Raw genomic sequence first — 24,366 nt, 5'->3', positions numbered from 1 at the left:
TGAGTTCAGCTGCACTTGCTCCCCAAATCCCGCCCTGACACACACAAACACCCTGGCATGCAGTGTAATGCTTTATAATTACCTCACACAGTATTAAAACCGAGTAGAGGATTAAATAATAATTCAATTAACACACCGTCTGGTTGTGGGTCCATGGAGATGGGATGTGCAGACTGACTGACTCTGACATTTCTCTAGCAGAGTTCTGGTGAGGTAGACTGGGGAGGATACTTCATGGAATACATCTCACCATTCACACACTAATTACTCTTGGAGTGGAGCGGTTTTCATCAGACCTGGGTTAAAATACTATTTGAAATCATTCCAGATACTTTATCTGGGCTTGATTGAGCTTGCCTGGCGCAATGGAACCAATAGAATAGTTGCAAATATACAAATCCCACCCATCTGGCATTCCAGGCCGGCTAAAGCAAACGCTACTATTATTTGAAAGATTTCTAATATTATTTGAGGTGATCCCAGGTCTGCTGGGGAGTGTACTTCAAGGAATAGATTTCACCCTTTGAACACATATCAGTCTAAGAATTGAGAAGTTCTAATTATTAATTACAACTAACTGGTGAGAAAGGCTCACATACACACACACCCTCTCTCTCTCTCTTCCTTATTTGACTTGAACAGACAAGACATGTTGCACTTTCTTTCAATTATTTAATTAAACATCACTTTCCTTCCTTCCTGGCCCTTTTTATTTATAACATCACATTTGGTATGACCATTGGAGATTTCTCAGAAAGCTTCACTCACGCACAATTTTCACAAACATTTTCAGGGTCCAGATTAGTAGAGCACTTCCGTGGTCAATTTTGTTGTTGTTGTTGAACCTTTCTGTTGCTATAAAAGCAGAGAGAGAGAAGAGAGAGAGAGTGTGTGTGAGAGTTCAGGAGACTGGAGAGAGGCTCTCTTTGTTGTCTTCACATACTTTCAGAAACGGAAGGAGAGTAGAATACTGAAAGATGTCCAGGACTAGAGTACTGTAAGATGTCCAGGACTAGAGTACTGAAAGATGTCCAGGACCAGAGTACTGTAAGATGTCCAGGACTAGAGTACTGTAAGATGTCCAGGACTAGAGTACTGTACTGTAAGATGTCCAGGACTAGAGTACTGTAAGATGTCCAGGACTAGAGTACTGTAAGATGTCCAGGACTAGAGTACTGTAAGATGTCCAGGACTAGAGTACTGTAAGATGTCCAGGACTAGAGTACTGTACTGTAAGATGTCCAGGACTAGAGTACTGTACTGTAAGATGTCCAGGACTAGAGTACTGTAAGATGTCCAGGACTAGAGTACTGTAATATGTCCAGGACTAGAGTACTGTACTGTAAGATGTCCAGGACTAGAGTACTGTAAGATGTCCAGGACTAGAGTACTGTAAGATGTCCAGGACTAGAGTACTGTAAGATGTCCAGGACTAGAGTACTGTAATATGTCCAGGACTAGAGTACTGTACTGTAAGATGTCCAGGGCTAGAGTACTGTACTGTAAGATGTCCAGGACTAGAGTACTGTAAGATGTCCAGGACTAGAGTACTGTAAGATGTCCAGGACTAGAGTACTGTAAGATGTCCAGGACTAGAGTACTGTAAGATGTCCAGGACTAGAGTACTGTAAGATGTCCAGGACTAGAGTACTGTAATATGTCCAGGACTAGAGTACTGTAAGATGTCCAGGACTAGAGTACTGTAATATGTCCAGGACTATAGTACTGTAAGATGTCCAGGACTAGAGTACTGTAAGATGTCCAGGACTAGAGTACTGTAAGATGTCCAGGACTAGAGTACTGTAATATGTCCAGGACCAGAGTACTGTAATATGTCCAGGACTAGAGTACTGTACTGTAAGATGTCCAGGACTAGAGTACTGTAAGATGTCCAGGACTAGAGTACTGTACTGTAAGATGTCCAGGACTAGAGTACTGTAAGATGTCCAGGACTAGAGTACTGTAAGATGTCCAGGACTAGAGTACTGTAAGATGTCCAGGACTAGAGTACTGTAATATGTCCAGGACTAGAGTACTGTAAGATGTCCAGGACTAGAGTACTGTACTGTAATATGTCCAGGACTAGAGTACTGTACTGTAATATGTCCAGGACTAGAGTACTGTAAAATGTCCAGGACTAGAGTACTGTAAGATGTCCAGGACTAGAGTACTGTACTGTAATATGTCCAGGACTAGAGTACTGTACTGTAATATGTCCAGGACTAGAGTACTGTAAGATGTCCAGGACTAGAGTACTGTAAGATGTCCAGGACTAGAGTACTGTACTGTAAGATGTCCAGGACTAGAGTACTGTACTGTAAGATGTCCAGGACTAGAGTACTGTACTGTAAGATGTCCAGGACTAGAGTACTGTACTGTAAGATGTCCAGGACTAGAGTACTGTAAGATGTCCAGGACTAGAGTACTGTACTGTAAGATGTCCATGACTAGAGTACTGTAAGATGTCCAGGACTAGAGTACTGTACTGTAAGATGTCCAGGACTAGAGTACTGTACTGTAAGATGTCCAGGACTAGAGTACTGTACTGTAAGATGTCCAGGACTAGAGTACTGTACTGTAAGATGTCAAGGACTAGAGTACTGTAAGATGTCCAGGACTAGAGTACTGTAAGATGTCCAGGACCAGAGTACTGTAAGATGTCCAGGACTAGAGTACTGTACTGTAAGATGTCCAGGACTAGAGTACTGTACTGTAAGATGTCCAGGACTAGAGTACTGTACTGTAAGATGTCCAGGACCAGAGTACTGTAAGATGTCCAGGACTAGAGTACTGTAAGATGTCCAGGACTAGAGTACTGTACTGTAAGATGTCCAGGACTAGAGTACTGTACTGTAAGATGTCCAGGACTAGAGTACTGTAAGATGTCCAGGACTAGAGTACTGTAAGATGTCCAGGACTAGAGTACTGTAAGATGTCCAGGACTAGAGTACTGTAAGATGTCCAGGACTAGAGTACTGTACTGTAAGATATCCAGGACTAGAGTACTGTAAGATGTCCAGGACTAGAGTACTGTAAGATGTCCAGGACTAGAGTACTGTAAGATGTCCAGGAATAGAGTGCTTTTTGATGGAGGAGAGAATAATTCAAATAGGAAGAAATAAAATGGAAAAAAACATGAATGCCTGAAATAGTGTCCTTGTTAGTACTGTGGGAAAGACTGTGGTCCAATGTAGATGTGTTTGAATGAAAGCTACCATACGTAATGCATCATGTAAGAGAAGCCAGCCAGCGCTCACTCTCCCCTCTCTCACCTCCCCTCACACACACACACACACACACACACACTCCCCTCACCTCTGCGTCTTTACTGAAGGTTGAATTACCTGATGCTCACAAGTGGCCCGTGTTCCTCCTCTAGTCTAGGAATGGTAACAGTGCTCTCTACACACACACACACAGTAGAGGTGTATTTCAAGGGGAAGTGGGTCAGGGGTGTTACACAGTCATTTGTTTAGGCAGACCGCTGTAGAGAGCCATCTGTGGAGGCGGAGACTCTGAGCCCTGTAATTCAGCAGGGCAGCTGGGGAGCTGCAGATGGCCGAAATGGTGGTGGAGGAATAACCAGGGGAAGAGGTGGTTGTGGAGAAAGAGAGGAGCAAGAGGGGGAAGAGGAGGGGGGATATATGAAAGAGGGATGAGAGAGGGAAGGTGGTGCAGGACAAAGAGAGGGAAGGTGGTGCAGACAACAGAGGGGGAAGGTGGTGCAGGACAAAGAGGGGGAAGGTGGTGCAGGACAAAGAGGGGGAAGGTGGTGCAGGACACAGAGGGGGAAGGTGGTGCAGGACACAGAGGGGGAAGGTGGTGCAGGACACAGAGGGGGAAGGTGGTGCAGGACACAGAGGGGGAAGGTGGTGCAGGACACAGAGGGGGAAGGTGGTGCAGGACACAGAGGGGGAAGGTGGTGCAGGACACAGAGGGGGAAGGTGGTGCAGGACACAGAGGGGGAAGGTGGTGCAGGACACAGAGGGGGGGAAGGTGGTGCAGGACAAAGAGGAGGAAGGTGGTGCAGGACACAGAGGGGGAAGGTGGTGCAGGACACAGAGGGGGAAGGTGGTGCAGGACACAGAGGGGGAAGGTGGTGCAGGACACAGAGGGGGAAGGTGGTGCAGGACACAGAGGGGGAAGGTGGTGCAGGACACAGAGGGGGAAGGTGGTGCAGGACACAGAGGGGGAAGGTGGTGCAGGACACAGAGAGGGGGAAGGTGGTGCAGGACACAGAGGGGGAAGGTGAGGGGAGAGACAGGGTGGCCGGGTTGCGTTCCTATCGTATAAGTTAGTCCCTCAGTGCATACTGACATTAGAAATGCCTGTATTGGGCCTCCTGAGTGGTGCAGCGGTCTAAGGCACAGCAACGCAGTGCTAGAGGCGTCACTACAGACCCGGGATCCATCCCAGGCTGTGCCGCAGCCGGCCGCGACCGGGAGACCCATGAAGCGGCGCACAATTGGCCCAGCATCGTCCGGGTTAGGGGAGGGTTTGGCCGGCCGGGATGACCTTGTCCCATTGCGCTCTAGCGACTCCTTGTGGCGGATAGTTGTACAGTGTTTCCTCCGACACATTGGTGCAGCTGGCTTCCGGGTTAAGCAAGAAGCAGTGCGGCTTGGCAGGGTCGTGTTTCGGAGGATGCATGGCTCTCAACAGCTTTTGATTGTCGATAGCTAGGTCTAGTACCTGGTTCTGACTGTCTGTCTGGTGGCCAACCTGCCTATACTGATAGATAGGCCTAGTGCATGGTTCTGACTGTCTGTCTGGTGGCTGACCTGCCTATACTGATAGATAGGCCTAGTATATGGTTCTGACTCTGTGGGTCCAACCTGCCTATACTGATAGATAGGCCTAGTACATGGTTCTGACTGTCTACCTGGTGGCCAACCTGCCTATACTGATAGATAGGCCTAGTACATGGTTCTGACTGTCTGTCTGGTGGCTGACCTGCCTATACTGATAGATAGGCCTAGTACATGGTTCTGACTGTCTGTCTGGTGGCCAACCTGCCTATACTGATAGATAGGCCTAGTACATGGTTCTGACTGTCTGTCTGGTGGCTGACCTGCCTATACTGATAGATAGGCCTAGTACATGGTTCTGACTGTCTACCTGGTGGCCAACCTGCCTATACTGATAGATAGGCCTAGTACATGGTTCTGACTGTCTGTCTGGTGGCTGACCTGCCTATACTGATAGATAGGCCTAGTACATGGTTCTGACTGTCTGTCTGGTGGCCAACCTGCCTAAACTGATAGATAGGCCTAGTACATGGTTCTGACTGTCTGTCTGGTGGCTGACCTGCCTATACTGATAGATAGGCCTAGTACATGGTTCTGACTGTCTGTCTGGTGGCCAACCTGCCTATACTGATAGATAGGCCTAGTACATGGTTCTGACTGTCTGTCTGGTGGCTGACCTGCCTATACTGATAGATAGGCCTAGTACATGGTTCTGACTGTCTACCTGGTGGCCAACCTGCCTATACTGATAGATAGGCCTAGTACATGGTTCTGACTGTCTGTCTGGTGGCTGACCTGCCTATACTGATAGATAGGCCTAGTACATGGTTCTGACTGTCTGTCTGGTGGCTGACCTGCCTATACTGATAGATAGGCCTAGTACATGGTTCTGACTGTCTGTCTGGTGGCTGACCTGCCTATACTGTGCCCCTCCCTTCTCCCTCGCTAGCTCGTTATGAAAGATGTGAGTGTTTGGGTTCTCGGAAGTACGGCAACTAATCAGTCTCCTCCGTTCAAAAAGTACTGTATCTTAGGAGTAGATTCCTAGCGGAATCGAATCTTGACTCTCAGAAATGGGAGTCGACGTGCAAGGTGTCGAGGAATCAATGATTTGGGAGTCTACTCGATTAATAGGTCGTTAACAGTTGGAAAAATGGCAGAAAAGGGTTGTAGTTTAAACGTTAAGAAATGTTTTCCATTTGTCATATCCCTAATTAGAAACAATAATAGGGGACGTTTTGGTTGAAACAATAACCCGATGGAGTCAGCCCAGTGTCTGTCAGACTGTCAGTACCCAGCCACTACCAGGACCCCATGCCTGGTCTGAGATCATTGAGATAGGAGCAGCTCAGCAGGGCCAGGTCACAATACCCCAGATGGCTCCATAACTTAGCCAGACAACACAACACGTCTCCTATCTCTACCATAGCCAGACAACACAACACGTCTCCTATCTCTACCAGTGGCGGCTCCTGAAAAAATTCTCAGGGGGGGGCAATTTTTCTGATGATTTAGGTGACCTACACACATTTAAAAAAAGATATGTCCAGCAACAACATGAAGACAGGGGCAGCATATACAGTGGGGAAAAAAAGTATTTAGTCAGCCACCATTTGTGCAAGTTCTCCCACTTAAAAAGATGAGAGAGGCCTGTAATTTTCATCATAGGTACACGTCAACTATAACAGACAAAATGAGGAAAAAAAATCCAGAAAATCCCATTGTAGGATTTTTAATGAATTTATTTGCAAATTATGGTGGAAAATAAGTATTTGGTCACCCACAAACAAGCAAGATTTCTGGCTCTCACAGACCTGTAACTTCTTCTTTAAGAGGCTCCTCTGTCCTCCACTCATTACCTGTATTAATGTCACCTGTTTGAACTTGTTATCAGTATAAAAGACACCTGTCCACAACCTCAAACAGTCACAATCCAAACTTCACAATGGCCAAGACCAAAGAGCTGTCAAAGGACACCAAAAACAAAATTGTAGACCTGCACCAGGCTGGGAAGACTGAATCTGCAATATGTAAGCAGCTTGGTTTGAAGAAATCAACTGTGGGAGCAATTATTAGGAAATGGAAGACATACAAGACCACTGATAATCTCCCTCGATCTGGGGCTCCACGCAAGATCTCACCCCGTTGGGTCAAAATGATCACAAGAACGGTGAGCAAAAATCCCAGAACCACACGGGGGGACCTAGTGAATGACCTGCAGAGAGCTGGGACCAAAGTAACAAAGCCAACCATCAGTAACACACTACGCCGCCAGGGACTCAAATCCTGCAGTGAGAGACGTGTCCCCCTGCTTAAGCCAGTACATGTCCAGGCCCGTCTGAAGTGCATTTGGATGATCCAGAAGAGGATTGGGAGAATGTCATATGGTCAGATGAAACCAAAATATAACTTTTTGGTAAAAACTCAACTCGTCATGTTTGGAGGACAAAGAATGCTGAGTTGCATCCAAAGAACACCATACCTACTGTGAAGCATGGGGTTGGAAACATCATGCTTTGGGGCTGTTTTTCTGCAAAGGGACCAGGACGACTGATCCGTGTAAAGGAAAGAATGAATGGGGCCATGTATCGTGAGATTTTGAGTGAAAACCTCCTTCCATCAGCAAGGGCATTGAAGATGAAACGTGGCTGGGTCTTTCAGCATGACAATGATCCCAAACACACCGCCCGGGCAACGAAGGAATGGCTTCGTAAGAAGCATTTCAAGGTCCTGGAGTGGCCTAGCCAGTCTCCAGATCTCAACCCCATAGAAAATCTTTGGAGGGAGTTGAAAGTCTGTGTTGCCCAGCGACAGCCCCAAAACATCACTGCTCTAGAGGAGATCTGCATGGAGGAATGGGCCAAAATACCAGCAACAGTGTGTGAAAACCTTGTGAAGACTTACAGAAAAAGTGTCATTGCCAACAAAGGGTATATAACAAAGTATTGAGAAACTTTTGTTATTGGCCAAATACTTATTTTCCACCATCATGTGCCAATAAATTCATTAAAAATCCTACAATGTGATTTTCTGGATATTTTTTCCTCATTTTGTCTGTCATAGTTGACGTGTACCTATGATGAAAATTACAGGCCTCTCTCATCTTTTTAAGTGGGAGAACTTGCACAATTGGTGGCTGACTAAATACTTTTTTTCCCCACTGTAAGTCAATACTGATATACACATTACTTGCTTCAAAAAGGCCTCATGGTTGAATTGGAAATATGTGCACCTGAGCATAATTCACAACAAGCAAGCAGGAGCTTTTGATAGAGGCTACTGAAAACATTGATGCAAGTTATTGGTAATAAGAAATTTTTATAGACTTCCATATTCTGCCCTCTTGTATAGATTTGTGAAAATGAACAGTGATAGACATTTTGCCTGAAAACAGAATTTGAAAATAATTTATAGAAAAGGTAAACACAGCTATCTGTATGGCTTTGTAAAAATGAACAACCATATTCTGGCCAATTGTATAGATTTGTAAATATGAACAACCATATTCTGGCCAATTGTATAGATTTGTAAAAATGAACATGAACAGATATTTTTTTATTTTTTTACTTTTTTTAAAATGAAAAATAACTATTTTAAACAACATCAACTGTGAACTGATTTGGGCGTGTGTGTGTTAAAGAGACAGACAGGGAGGGACAAAGAGAGAGAGAGGCTACATTACTTGTACTGAAACTGTTCTCTTCTCTCTTTCAATGCAGCAAAGCGGTCAATGACTTTCTCATTGAAATCAGGCATGCTGAGGACTAGTTTACTAGTTACTTTTTTGATGCGAGAAGTAGCTTGCTGCATGATCAAATTCAGCTGATGTGCATAGCAATGCATGTAATGGGCATTCTTGAAATGCTCACGCACCTTTTGCTGCACACCAGCCTTCTCTCCCCTCATCACACTGGCTCCATCGTAAGCTTGCGCAATGAGTTTGACTTTCTCGTCGTCGGCAAAAAGACCGTTCAGTCTCTCCAAAAGCACACTGGCGATTGAGACTGAGGTTGATTCCGAGATGGGAAGGAACTCAAAAAAGCGCTCCTGAACTTTGTGGTTGCTATCTATGTACCTCAGCACAAGCACCAGCTGTGTCTGTGTAGAAACGTCCGTGGTCTCGTCAGCTTGGATAGCTACGAAGTTCGCCGACTTCACCTCCTCCACAATATGTTCCCTCATGACCGCTAGCATACACTCCAGTAGCTCGTTTTGAATGGTCTTTGATGTGCCCTTGAAAACTTTAGCATTTTTAAGATGGTCATCAAACACCTCATCTAATTGTGCCACAAAGTTGACAAGTCCAAGAAAAATACCAGGGTTGGTGGAGCCCTCAGTTTCATCTTTGCCTCGCAAAGCTAGCCATCTTGACAGTAGTACGTGAATTGATTGACGCTGCTACCCGCTCTTTTCTTAGTTATGTTCATGGTTACTTATGTTACGTATGACGAAAGCGCGTAAGTGCAAGCCCTCCCGGAACCCATAGAGATTGTATTGAAAGCTCTGATATTTGAAAACAAAAAGATTTTACATGAGAGTCTATGAGAGACTTCTGGGGCGATTTTCAACCTGACTGAAATCGCCCCAAAAGGGGCGGGGCCATTTGAAGCACGACTTTAGCCTGATTGGACATTTAGTGGCAGATCAGACGTCTAGATTAGAACACTGATAACTACTGTTGCCGTGATATAATTGATTAGGAAAAAAATCCCTTCCTTTTCCCGTTTGGCAGTGCGTCGCCCATATCGCCCTAATGAACACACCGCCCCTGATCTCTACCATAGCCAGACAACACAACACATCTCCTATCTCTACCATAGCCAGACAACACAACACATCTCCTATCTCTACCATAGCCAGACAACACAACACATCTCCTATCTCTACCATAGCCAGACAACACAACACATCTCCTATCTCTACCATAGCCAGACAACACAACACATCTCCTATCTCTACCATAGCCAGCTAACACAACACATCTCCTATTTCTCTACCATAGCCAGACAACACAACACGTCTTCTACTTAATTTACCAAGGTCTCTTTCACAAGGGATCCCTTCATACACATCATTTACAAAATACAATATAATACAAATATACACAGATTACAACTAGAACACAGCCAACATAGCCAGACAACACTCTCCATCTCCATGTCATCCTGACTGTCTCTACCAACGTCAGTGGGGTCATCCTGACTGTCTCTACCAACGTCAGTGGGGTCATCCTGACTGTCTCTACCAACGTCAGTGGGGTCATCCTGACTGTCTCTACCAACGTCAGTGGGGTCATCCTGACTGTCTCTACCAACGTCAGTGGGGAAATCTAGGGCCTCTCTGATGGTGAAGGACATGTTTTATAGCTATGGAGCAGAGATTATTATGTATGTAGAGAGATTAGGTAGTTTTCTCGCTTAAATAATTATTGTGCTTGCTAGGTTAATGATTGACACATTTTCTTTCACATTTTTATCAGACCAATTGTGTTTATCTGACTGTTTTTTAAATGGTTGAATAATAATAACATGATAAATTGTTGACTACAGTATTTCTTTATGGATATTGCTATAGGAAAGCATATCACATATCCGTGGTGGTAGATGGCCTCCCTCAGGTAAATAGGCTGTATTATCACCACACAAAAATAATTGGGCCAGTTACATAAGTGACAAGCTTCCATGATCAATGGGAAGTGTGAGAATCAAACTGATTAAGTAAAGTGAGCTTCACTTTCAAAGGTTGACCATTATAATTCCCTCCAGTGTTTGGCTGTCTCACACACACACACACACACACACACACACACACACACACACACACACACAGGGACGACGATGTGTTTACGGTCCAGATAACAGCACTTGCTATTTACCCAATAAATCATATCCAAGGAGACACACCAATACTAACTGCTACAATACAATCCTTCACACGTAGCTAACTGCTAAAGTACAATACTTTACACATAGCTAACTGCTACAATACAATACTTTACACGTAGCTAACTGCTACAATACAATACTTTACACGTAGCTAACTGCTAAAGTACAATACTTTACACGTAGCTAACTGCTACAATACAATACTTTTACACGTAGCTAACTGCTACAATACAATACTTTACACGTAGCTAACTGCTAAAGTACAATACTTCACACCTAGCTAACTGCTGCAATACAATATTTCACATTTAGCTAACTGCTAGAATACAAGACTTCACATTTAGCTAACTGCTACAATGCAAGACTTCACACATAGCTAACTGCTACAATACAAGACTTCACACGTAGCTAACTGCTACATTACAAGACTTCACACGTAGCTAACTGCTACAATACAAGACTTCACACGTAGCTAACTGTTACAATACAAGACTTCACACGTAACTAACTGCTACAATACAATACTTCACACGTAGCTAACTGCTACAATACAATACTTCATACGTAGCTAACTGCTACAATACAATACTTAACACGTAACTAACTCCTACAATACAAGACTTCAAACGTAGCTAACTGCTACAATACAATACTTCACACGTAGCTAACTGCTACAATACAAGACTTCACACGTAGCTAACTGCTACAATACAATACTTCACACGTAGCTAACTGCATCAATACAATACTTCACACGTAGCTAACTGCTACAATACGAGACTCACACGTAGCTAACTGCTACCTACAATACAAGACTTCACACGTAGCTAACTGTTACAATACAAGACTTCACACATAGCTAACTGTTACAATACAAGACTTCACACATAGCTAACTGCTACAATACAAGACTTCACACGTAGCTAACTGTTACAATGCAGGCTAAGCCGTCTTTAGTAGGCTCCAAGCACTGGTTTCTTAATTGTATTTTCTTTATTTTATGTCAGGGACTGAGCACAAAAAATATTGCACCATATTTAGCTAAATATCTCATTGCTATATTGCATCTCCAGCTTTAGAGTGGACCTCAACACTTTCTCTCCAGATTTAGTTTTGGGTTAAATCACTGGCAAAGCCTGTTTCCAATCACATTGTTTGGACTCCCACCCCATTCCTCTGCCCAGCAGTATCTGTCCGTACAGCTCCTATTTATTTATTACATCACAACTCCTTTGATTTCCTTCTTATCCATGTAAACTCCCTTCCTTTCCCTTCCTGGGAACGGCTCAACGGGTAAGACTGGGGATTCACCAAACTCTGACAGAATAGGAAGCCTCCAAAGCCTAATGGCAGTCGACCGCCAATCTCCTCTTTCCTCCCCCTCTTCCTCTTCCTCCTCCTCCTCCTCCTCTCCTCCTCTCCATTTAGAGCTGAATAGAGCAACTGACTGGCCACTCTCTAGTGAATAGAGTGCCATTTGGTACACACCCTCAGCCTGTCATGGACACCTCAGCCCTCCAGCCCTGCAGACAAGTCAATTACACAGTTTACCCACTTCTTTTCAAATGGGCTTTTTTCTTGTCTTTCTTTTTTGTTGCACTGTGGTGACTGGAGAGCGGCTTAGCTATTACCCAGGATTCTCCTTGTCTGCACACACACACACACATAACAACCTTATTTATAGCTGTAGGGACAGTCTAAGATGGTTTGCATGGTTGGTTTGGGTTGTGCCTTAGAAAGGATTTCTGTGACAACTTGGATTTTCTTTCCTTAGCACACGCTTTGAAGTCACCTTAAATCTCCTAGCCAGATTCTAGTGCAACACTGTATATGATAGTTCATGGTCAAACTGTTTCTCTATCGTTTTGGCTAAAATTGTGATTTTCTACCTTACAGTTCAGTCATTATTTTATTTTTTTAAATTCTAAAGAAAACAGCAGCAGTTGCTGGCATGCCCATCCAGTCCCTCACCTCTCTGTCTTTAAACATATTATTTAGATATATATCTAAGCCTACAGTACATTAACTGTGTTTGTTGCTAAGATTCTGTCAACTGTGACTAAAACATCCTATATTAGGTAGATACCTACAGTACATATGAGATGTGTTGTTGCTAAGATACAAGCCTGCAGAGCATATGAGATGTGCTGTTGCTAAGATGCAAGCCTGCAGTACATATGAGATGTGTTGTTGCTAAGATACAAGCCTGCAGTACATATGAGGGCGGCAGGTAGCTTAGTGGTTAAGAGCGTTGTGCCAGTAACCTAAAGGTCGCTGGTTCTAATCCCCGAGCCGACTAGGTGAAAAATCTGTCGATGTGCCCTTGAGCAAGGCACTTACCCTAATTGCTCATGTAAGTCACTCTGGATAAGAGCGTCTGCTAAATGACTAAAATGTAAATGTAAATATGAGATGTGTTGTTGCTAGGATACAAGCCTGCAGTACATTTGAGATGTGTTGTTGCTAAGATACAAGCCTGCGGTACATACAGTACCAGTCAAATGTTTGGACACACCTACTCATTCCAGGGTTTTTCTTTATTTTTACTATTTTCTACAAAAAAGTGTTAAAACAAATATTTTACGTTGCGATTCTTCAAAGTAGCCATCCTTTGCCTTGATGACAGCTTTTTTGCACACTCTTGGCACTCTCTCAACCGGCTTCACCTGGAATGCTTTTCCAACAGTCTTGAAGCAGTTCCCACATATGCTGAGCACTTGTTGGCTGCTTTTCCTTCACTCTGCGGTCCAACTCATCCCAAACCATCACAATTGGTTTGAGTTCGGGGCATTGTGGAGGGCAGGTCATCTGATGCAGCACTCCATCACGCTCCTTCTTGGTAAAATAGCCCTTACTCAGCCTGGAGTGTTGGGTCATTGTCCTGTTGAAGAACTACTGATAGTCCCACTAAGCCCAAACCAGATGGGATGGCATATCACTGCAGAATGCTGTGGTAGCCATGCTGGTTAAGTGTGCCTTGATTTCTAAATAAATCACAGACAGTGTCACCAGCAAAGCACCGCTACACCATAACACCTCCTCCTCCATGCTTTACGGTGGGAAATGCACATGCGGAGATCATCCGTTCACCCACACCGTGTCTCACAAAGCCACGACGGTTGGAACCAAAAATGTGGAGACCAAAGGACACATTTCCACCGGTCTAATGTCCATGTTTCTTGGACCAAGCAAGTATCTTCTTCTTGTTGGTGTCCTTTAGTAGTGGTTTCTTTGCAGCAATTCGACCATGAAGGCCTGATTCACACAGTCTCCTCTGAATAGTTGATGTTGAGATGTGTCTGTTACTTGAACTCTGTGAAGCATTTATTTGGGCTGCAATTTCTGAGGCTGGTATCTCTAATTAACTTATCCTCTGCAGCAGAGGTAACTCTGGGTCTTCTATTCCTGTGGCGGTCCTCATGAGAGCCAATTTCATCATAGCACTTAATGGTTTTTGCGACTGGACTTGAAGAAACTTTCAAAGTTCTTGAAATGTTCCATATTGACTGACCTTCATGTCTTAAAGTAATGAAGAACTGTTGTTTCTCTTTGCTTATTTCAGCTGATCTTGCCATAATATGGACTTAGTCTTTTACCAAATAGGGCTATCTTCTGTATACCCCCCCTACCTTGTCACAACACAACAGATGGGCTCCCGAGTGGCGCAGTGGACTAAGGCACTGCATCTCAGTGCTTGAGGCGTCACTACAGACCCCCTGGTTCGATTCCAGGCTGTATCACAACCGGCCGTGATTGGGAGTCCCATAGGGCAGCGCACAATTGGCCCAGCGTCGTCCGGGTTTGGCCAGTGTAGGCCGTCATTGTAAATAAGAATTTGTTCTTAACTGACTTGCCTAGTTACATCAAGGTTAAATTAATTAAAAAATTAAAAAATGCATTAAGAAGGAAAGAAATTCCACAAATTAACTTTTAAGAAGGCACACCTGTTAATTGAAATGCATTCCAGGTGACTACCTCATGAAGCCGGTTGAGAGAATGCCAAGAGTGTGCAAAGCTGTCATCAAGGCAAAGGGTGGCTATTTGAAGAATCTCAAATTTAAAATATATTTTGATTTGTTTAACACTTTTTTGGTTACTACATGATTCCATATGAGTTATTTCATAGTGTTGATGTCTTCACTATTGTTTTACAATGTAGAATATTTAAAAAATAAAGAAAAACCCTTGAATGAGTAGGAGTGTCCAAACTTTTGACTGGTACTGTATGACATAAAAACACCATGTATTACGTATAGGTCTGCAGTACATTATGACATATGAGTTGTGTTAATGGCTAAGATTCTGTGAGCTGTGACTTCACCTGGAAGGTTATCCAGGGTTCAGCCCGATCCACAGTGACAGTGACATAGCTTTCTACTTTACCAGAAGAGTTGTTGTCTTTTTCAGTTACCGTGACACAGTTAGCCCGAGGCTGGGTTCCTCTACGGCGTTAACAGCCCCTCTAAGGCACATAAGTCAGGACAGGGGCACTTAAAGTTCCATTCTGGGATTTGAAAAACAAAAAAAAGGGTAGCCCTGCCACTTGTTTTGGTATACAGCTGAGGGATGGGGCTAGGGAAATGTAACCCCTCGCAAATGCAAGGGGAATTCCTACGTTTTATTTTTTTAAGAATCAATGGGTACATATCAAGAATTGGAATGACCATTGAACAGATTTTCAGATCCCAGATTGTAGCCTTAAGTGAGGACAGGGCCATCGTTAGTTAACACAGTTGCACAGAAAGTGCTCTGCTTGGGTAATAAGACTGCATGCAAGTGATTGCTTTGTCACACTTAATCGTACATACACTGCCACTCTGCGTTTCTTATTAAGGTTCATTGACCGTTGAAACTGATACGAACCCATTCCAACCCACCCTATTGGTTCTTACATCAATGTTTCTTCAACATGAAAACCAAAACCTACATGTGAATACCTCCATATTCCCACTTCATGGAATACATTGCTACATACTGTAGTGAGGAACTCTTTCATTTTAAGTAAACTCATAACTAGAATAATAACATTGATTAAAAGCAAAGATATTGAAATATATTAATGGCCTGAGGATGTTCCACCCCCCCCCCCCAGAAATCAATTTACAGGGTCCAATCACTCTGCTTCATCTTAACCTCGCAGTAACACCTGATGTGAAACGTACTTAAACCTGTTCTATCTGCCTCGCCTTGGATTGAGAATATCGCTCGTGGACACAGGGTTGTTAGTTGGTTGTTACTTTGCCAGTGCTCCAACCCCTCACACACTGACTCATACATAAGAAGGTAGTCTAAAATAAATGCATTAGGATGTTAGATTCACACCAGTTTCTGGTCTTACTTTCCTATGTCCCTGCTTTTGGTGTTACTTTGCTTTCTAAATCATAAGAAGGTAGTCTGAACCCTACAACCATTAGAATAGCAATCTCAATGACAACCATTAGGATGTCAATTTCTGATCTTTTTTTTTGGTCTTTTGGTCTGACTGGTCTTTTTAGTGCATTTGGTTTATAATGGCTCCTACTTACATCCCATTAACTGTTACATTATCATCATGATTCAAACAGATGCTGCAGTGCCTGTAATTTATGTAGGAGGCAGTCTCTTGAGGCTACCTTGTAATGGCGGCGGCGATGGGTCGCTACCATTTACTATAATGGCGTTAATTGCTCCCAGAATAAGATCCTTTAACATTTAAAGACATAATGGCTGCGTTTACACAGGCAAGGCCAATTCTGATTGTTTGCGCAATCATTGTCAAAAGACCTGATCTGATTGGTCAAAAGACCAATTATTGAAAGAAATATCAGAATTTGGCTGCCTGTGTAAACGCAGCCATAGTGACTTCAGTGAACTCCCAAGGCTGGCCATGTTGTGCTGTTGAAACATACAAATATACATATGTGTCATTTCAAACGCACAAAATGTTAAGTGTAAATTAAGTTTAGAGAACTAAGGTTAGAGTTGTACATTTTATCTCCTGATGTCAGGCTAATGCTAATGCTAATGCTAATGCTAATGCTAATGCTAATGCAAAGACTCATTCATTTTCTTTCTGTTTTTTTGTCTTCTCTTTTCAGACGAATGCACAGTGACAAGATCGTACCTTTTCCTCCACAAGTTCTGGTTCTTCAGTACCATCTACTACTTTGGTAACTGGGTGTTTATTGGGGTATGTTGGAAACTCAAAGATTTGGTTGACAATGTTCTTGCCAAAATATAACTGATGGTGTGACTGTAAGTGCAATTTCTAGTGTAAAGGCAGTTCATATTTACTGAGTACTGCTGAGGCTGCTAGAATTAGAGCTGCAATTGATTCATTGATTGATTTATTAAATTGATTGGACATTTAAAGATGACTCCCGTACTAGCGTCCTACATACTTAAACTGCATGCTCATTTTGGCGTTTGATCTAGTCGAATTGACTCGTCTTTTTCGACTCACGTGTTTTTTCAACAGCTGATAATCAGATAAATTGACGGGCTGTACCAAAATGAATGAATGGCGGGAGTCAGTGCAATCGCGCATTAGATGACGCATTCAGAGTATTATTTTCAAAATGTCACATACTATAAAAAAATTTTTGCATACTATTTATATAGTACGCTAGTATGGGTATTGGGAGACGGCCTATGACTTATTTCCATTTTTTCCACCTGTAGGTTCTCGTCATTGGCCTGGTGGTGTTTGATTGATTGATTTGTAACTTTCCATGTTTTCCACCTATAGGTTTTCCTCATCGGCCTGGTAGTGTCATGTTGTAAGGGGAAGAAATCAGTGATCGAAGGAGAGGTGGAGGCAGACGACTCTGACATGAGTGAAGACGAATATGTCCACTGACAATACCACATCCTGCCAGACCTGGGTTCAATCAAATACTATTTGAAATATTTTAAATACTTTTGCTTTAGCCTGCCTGGGAGTGCCGTGTGGGCGGGGTTTGCACGTTCGGGACTTTTCTGTGGGTTCACCTGCAAATTGCAAGCTTAATCAAATACAGTTTAAGTATTCAAAATTATTTTAAACGGTGTGCCCTAATGAATATGACCCAGGTCTGCTACCTGCATGGACCAGGAGACATTTAAACCGGATTGATCTTAAAATGGATGCTTGTATGATGGTTTCTGTTAGAACTGGTTTGGTATAACATAAGAATTTGGCAAGTGGATTGTTCATACAATGCAGTAAAACTTTGAAACTATGAATTTAATTGGAACTTTTGTTTTCTGTTTTCTGCCTGAGATTGCTTAATATCACACAACGTTGTGTTGGTACTGATTTATTATAACGGGAGAGAGTGATTGTGAGGTTGCTTTTTTAGTATTAGGGCAACTTTTTAGTTCTTTGTTCAGTCAGGTGTCTTTGTTCAGAGCAGTATGTGAACCCTGTCTGCGTCCCAAATGGCACCTATTTAGTATATAGTGCACTTCTTTTGACCAAAGCCCTATTGGACCCTGGTCAAAAGTAGTGCACTATATAGGGATTAGTGTGCCATTTGGGATGGAACCCTATTTGTATTACTATGGGGATTTGCCTGTTGTTTCAAACGTCATCTGCATCAATTCCATGTTTTTATGTTTCCAAAAAGAAAGATTTAAAGTTGCAAATTTCTGGTATATTTTTCTAAATGGGAGGATTACGGATTTCCTGCTTACTCCCTCACTATTCTGTGAATCTTCCAATCAGGAATAAAAACAGGGAATTTTGGGAAAGTTACCAACATTTTGCAACCCTAAGAAAGATCCATGGTTGATAACAAAATGGTGGATTATTAAACAAGCTTTATCCTGTGGTACTGGAAGTTCTGGGTAATATAAAGAGAAGATGTTGTTGGGGAAACATTCCAGGCTCACTTTATGTTTCTTATTTATTCTAATTCATCACATTTTTGTAGTCATGTGCATTTATGTAATATATGGCTCGATAAATGTTTAGCCTATAACAAATGTATTATTTTTAAGATCACTTACTTGGCACATTCAGCATGTTAACTTACAGCAACAAATATGGGCATGTATTTCATACCATATGGATAATGCACATTGCGGGGTTAAAATATATATTCTCTTATCCCTGGTTTTGGTCATGTTTGGTTGGGCTTAACTTGACTAACTGTTATTGCATTGATTTGCTGTAAAGTTATCTTAAGATGAACTGAGCATAATATCACTTGACTACTGATCACGATGTCAATTTACTTTATGAATTTGGAATAAAATATAAATTCTGAATGTATTATTGCTGTATTTACATTGTTAATCTATCACTTTCTAACGTTCATTCAGGGATTGCTTTGGACCTTCAAGTTGTGGTTGGCGTTGGCGTAGCCATTTTTCCTCAAGGACTAGACATTAGTGGTATTTATTGTGTCCTCTTTAAAACTGTTAATAAAGAGGCTGGCCTATCTTATTTTGTGTACCATGCACTTTTCATCACTGTACTAGATACCAGTGCATCGATTTAATCTGTCACAGTGGTCATTATTAACCTACAAGATGGCATGTAGCCGGCTTTAGTACAGTTGATATTAAAAAGTGCTGACTCATCGCAGGCTGTAGTATTTATTTACCTTCTAGTCATCACCATGGTGAAGCTTAATCAATGGCTTCTAGTACTAATGCGTGTACACAGATATAAAATATGAAGGATCAGCACAGTGGTGATTCCTGGGGCTACATACTATAGAAAAAAAGGCTGGTGTTAAGAAAGACCTTAAGTCTCCACTATCCCCTGTACACAGATACACACTTCATTCTCTGAAGCAGCCCAATTATCTGACATCTGGTTGGTAGGTTGGTCCAAGAATGCACTGCATCTGTTCCAGGTGAGAACATGAAAAACACACACAACAGATGGGAAGGATCCAGAGAAGAAATAACTAGCACTATGGCTGTGTTTACACAGGCAGCCCAATAAATAACTACATGTCCTGCTGTACTATACTATTCTATGGTCATCCTGGAATATTGTGTGGTTTTGTTGAGTTCTGGAACAATGAGCTGATTCCTACCACAGCCAATTTGAAAGGTTTTTCATAAGACCCTAAAGGTCATCATTCATTTGTGATATGGGTCAAAGGTGGTGTGAAGTGAAAACACAATATACAGCTCAAATCAAATCACAGTTTATTGGTCCGTACACATATATTTGCAGATGTTATCGCAGGTGCCGCGAAATGCTTATGTTTCTAGCTCCAACAGTGCAGTAATACTGAACAATACAAAACAATACACACACATAATGAAACTAAAGAAATCAGAATGAGCAACGTCTGGAATATAAATCTATATGCACAGTCAGGGTTCTGTTTCTGTTTTAGAACACACTTAGAAAGTGACTTAATAATGCAATGTTCTGCACAGGTCACGTTTGTTTATTCCTGTTTGTCTGGTTTTCCATTCTATTGTTGTGGTCCTTTGGGATGGACAGAGAGTGAAGAATACCTTTCCCACTCTGAGAGGCAGTCAAAGTCCATCTTCTACAACAGACATCCTGACCAGAGGGACCTTTAGGCAATGCTTTAAAATGTTTTATTCATGGTTTTTACAGACCCCAGAGCTTGCAGTACTCACAAACAGGCTGGCTGGGATCACTGCACTTAAAAAGAGGTCCATTTGTGTTGTTCCTTTGAGAGACCAGCATGGGGTTAGTGGTTCTCCCAGTTAAATCAACTCGAGAACTTTGGATTTGACATCTTGGCCTTCATTGTATAACATCCTTATTGTTTGATGAACTGATGAAGGGAGAGATCGCTAGTGTTCTACACAGCAATGGACTCTAGATGGACTGTTGTTACATGTACTGTGGATGGATGAACAGCTAATCTCTCACAACGTTGCTGGAGGGCTATTGGTTTCACATTATCTTATGTTACATTGTCCATCATGCCTTTTTGGGTCAGCTTTTGTCCCATCTTTCAAAAGCCAAACTAGTGGTCTAAGGCTATTGTATATCACATGAAAAGAATCATAAAGCTACAAGCATTATGACATTAATGTCTGAGCCATTTACAAAATGTTGTAAATTGATAGGTTGCCATTCTCAATTGCTCTGACAAGATGTACTGTATACGGTGTCTTGTAAACGTCTTTCCGTTTCAATCATTATTTCATACGTTTTTCTACAGAGAATAAAACGTTTTCTTGACCGTACACAATGTATATTATACTGGGTTAGTGATGTCTTGTTGGGAGATGTATGGTACATAATGTATATTATACTGTGTTAGTGATGTCTTGTTGGGAGATGTATGGTACATAATGTATATTATACTGTGTTAGTGATGTCTTGTTGGGAGATGTATGGTACATAATGTATATTATACTGTGTTAGTGATGTCTTGTTGGGAGATGTATGGTACATAATGTATATTATACTGTGTTAGTGATGTCTTGTTGGGAGATGTATGGTACATAATGTATATTATACTGTGTTAGTGATGTCTTGTTGGGAGATGTATGGTACATAATGTATATTATACTGTGTTAGTGATGTCTTGTTGGGAGATGTATGGTACATAATGTATATTATACTGTGTTAGTGATGTCTTGTTGGGAGATGTATGGTACATAATGTATATTATACTGTGTTAGTGATGTCTTGTTGGGAGATGTATGGTACATAATATATATTATACTGTGTTAGTGATGTCTTGTTGGGAGATGTATGGTACATAATATATATTATACTGTGTTAGTGATGTCTTGTTGGGAGGTACATTAACATAATTTATTCATGGGAGGAAATGACACAATGAGACAGAAAGGAATGTCTAAATGGATGTGGTGGAATTGTTGCATTTGAAAATGGATAGAATATAATGTACTCCACAGCTCCCTTCCACTGGCACTGTTCCAGTCTTCCCTTCCACTGGCACTGTTCTAGTCTTCCCTTCCACTGGCACTGTTCCAGTCTTCCCTTCCACTGGCACTGTTCCAGTCTTCCCTTCCACTGGCACTGTTCCAGTCTTCCCTTACACTGGCACTGTTCCAGTCTTCCCTTCCACTGGCACTGTTCTAGTCTTCCCTTCCACTGTTCCAGTCTTCCCTTCCACTGGCACTGTTCCAGTCTTCCCTTCCACTGGCACTGTTCCAGTCTTCCCTTCCACTGGCACTGTTCTAGTCTTCCCTTCCACTGTTCCAGTCTTCCCTTCCACTGGCACTGTTCCAGTCTTCCCTTCCACTGGCATTGTTCCAGTCTTCCCTTCCACTGGCATTGTTCCAGTCTTCCCTTCCACTGGCACTGTTCTAGTCTTCCCTTCCACTGGCACTGTTCTAGTCTTCCCTTCCACTGTCACTGTTCCAGTCTTCCCTTACACTGGCACTGTTCCAGTCTTCCCTTCCACTGGCACTGTTCCAGTCTTCCCTTCCACTGGCACTGTTCCAGTCTTCCCTTCCACTGGCACTGTTCCAGTCTTCCCTTCCACTGGCACTGTTCCAGTCTTCCCTTCCACTGGCACTGTTCTAGTCTTCCCTTCCACTGTTCCAGTCTTCCCTTCCACTGGCACTGTTCCAGTCTTCCCTGGAATGCATTCTAAGGAGTGTGCTAGTGTGAATATTGGAACGTAGACCCTGTGACAGTTTCTGTGAATGATGCTTGATTGACCTACTAGCCTGGTCCCAGATCTGTTTTTGTTGTCTTGTAGCCTGGTCCCAGATCTGTTTTTGTTGTCTTGTAGCCTGGTCCCAGATCTGTTTGTGTTGTCTTGTAGCCTGGTCTCAAATCTTTTTGTGGTGTCTTGTAGCCTGGTCTCAGATCTTTTTGTGTTGTCTTGAAGCCAGGTCCCAGATATGTTTGTGTTGTCTTGAAGCCAGGTGCCAGATCTGTTTGTGTTGTCTTGTAGCCTGGTCTCAAATCTTTTTGTGTTGTCTTGAAGCCAGGTCCCAGATCTGTTTGTGTTGTCTTGAAGCCAGGTCCCAGATCTGTTTGTGTTGTCTTGAAGCCAGGTCCCAGATCTGTTTGTGTTGTCTTGTAGCCTGGTCCCAGATCTGTTTGTGTTGTCTTGAAGCCAGGTCCCAGATCTGTTTGTGTTGTCTTGAAGCCAGGTCCCAGATCTGTTTGTGTTGTCTTGTAGCCAGGTCCCAGATCTGTTTGTGTTGTCTTGAAGCCTGGTTCCAGATCTGTTTGTGTTGTCTTGAAGCCAGGTCCCAGATCTGTTTGTGTTGTCTTGAAGCCAGGTCCCAGATCTGTTTGTGTTGTCTTGAAGCCAGGTCCCAGATCTGTTTGTGTTGTCTTGAAGCCAGGTCCCAGATCTGTTTGTGTTGTCTTGAAGCCAGGTCCCAGATCTGTTTGTGTTGTCTTGTAGCCTGGTTCCAGACTCTCTTTCACTGACACTGGACTCTACCCACACACTCACACATACTTACACTGACACCCCAACACGCATTACACACACGCTACATACATACACACACACACACACTCACACACACACACTCACATACACACACACACACTCACACACACACACACACACACACACACACACACACACACACACTCACACACACACACACACACACACACACACACTTTCACACTAACCACATACGCTACTGCTACAGCTCAGTCTATTATCCTGTTGCCTAGTAACTTTATCCCTACCTATATGTACATATCTACAGTCGTGGTCAAAAGTTTTGAGAATGTCACAAATATTAATTTTCACAAAGTCTGCTGCCTCAGTTTTTATGATGACAATTTGCATATACTCCAGAATGTTATGAAGAGTGATCAGATGAATTGCAATTAATTGGAAAGTCCCTCTTTGCCATGAAAATGAACTTAATCCCCCAAAAACATTTCTACTGCATTTCAGCCCTGCCACAAAAGGACAAGCTGACATCATGTCAGTGATTATCTCGTTAACACAGGTGAGAGTGTTGACGAGGACAAGGCTGGAGATCACTCTGTCATGCTGATTGAGTTAGAATAACAGACTGGAAGCTTTAAAAGGAGGGTGGTGCTTGAAATCATTGTTCTTCCTCTGTTAACCATGGTTACCTGCAAGGAAACACGTGCTGTCATCATTGCTTTGCACAAAAAGGGCTTCACAGGCAAGGATGTTGCTGCTAGTAAGATTGCACCTAAATCAACCATTTATCGGATCAACAAGAACTTCAAGGAGAGAGGTTCAATTGTTGTGAAGAAGGCTTCAGGGCGCCCAAGAAAGTCCAGCAAGCGCCAGGACCGTCTCCTAAAGTTGATTCAGCAGCGGGATCGGGGCACCACCAGCGCAGAGCTTGCTCAGGAATGGCAGCAGGCAGGTGTGAGTGCATCTGCACGCACAGTTAGGCGAAGGCTTTTGGAGGATGGCCTGGTGTCAAGAAGGGCAGCGAGGAAGCCACTTCTCTCCAGGGAAAACATCAGGGACAGACTGATATTCTGCAAAAGGTACAGGGATTGGACTGCTGAGGACTGGGGTAAAGTCATTTTCTCTGATGAATCCCCTTTCCAATTGTTTGGGGCATCCGGAAGAAGCTTGTCCGGAGAAGACAAGGTGAGCGCTACCATCAGTCCTGTGTCATGCCAACAGTAAAGCATCCTGAGACCATTCAGTGTGGGGTTGCTTCTCAGCCAAGGGAGTGGGCTCACTCACAATTTTGCCTAAGAACACAGCCTTGAATAAAGAATGGTACCAACACATCCTCCGAGAGCAACTTCTCCCAACCATCCAAGAACAGTTTGGTGACGAACAATGCCTTTTCCAGCATGATGGAGCACCTTGCCATAAGGC

The 24,366-nt window shown here is 42.9% G+C and overlaps 1 protein-coding gene across 1 annotated transcript in view; it reads left to right on the top strand.

Moving 5' to 3' along the window:
* LOC311122417 (lysosomal cobalamin transport escort protein LMBD1-like) overlaps positions 1 to 19,177 on the top strand; it is a 50,212-nt gene extending 31,035 nt beyond the window's left edge. Inside the window, exons 4-5 of the mRNA XM_084196774.1 lie at positions 16,711 to 16,802; positions 17,361 to 19,177. Coding sequence (XP_084052900.1) covers positions 16,711 to 16,802; positions 17,361 to 17,471 — 203 coding nt within the window. The 3' untranslated portion in view covers positions 17,472 to 19,177. The remainder of the gene's footprint in view (positions 1 to 16,710; positions 16,803 to 17,360) is intronic.
* Positions 19,178 to 24,366: the final 5,189 nt, after the last annotated feature.

Source organism: Coregonus lavaretus (genome assembly GCF_964263955.1).
Source record: "Coregonus lavaretus genome assembly, contig: HAP1_SCAFFOLD_3302, whole genome shotgun sequence".
In the NCBI taxonomy this organism is placed as follows: domain Eukaryota; kingdom Metazoa; phylum Chordata; class Actinopteri; order Salmoniformes; family Salmonidae; genus Coregonus; species Coregonus lavaretus.
The sequence above is the reverse complement of the archived record's forward strand: the minus strand, read 5'-3'. Positions and strand labels throughout refer to the sequence as shown.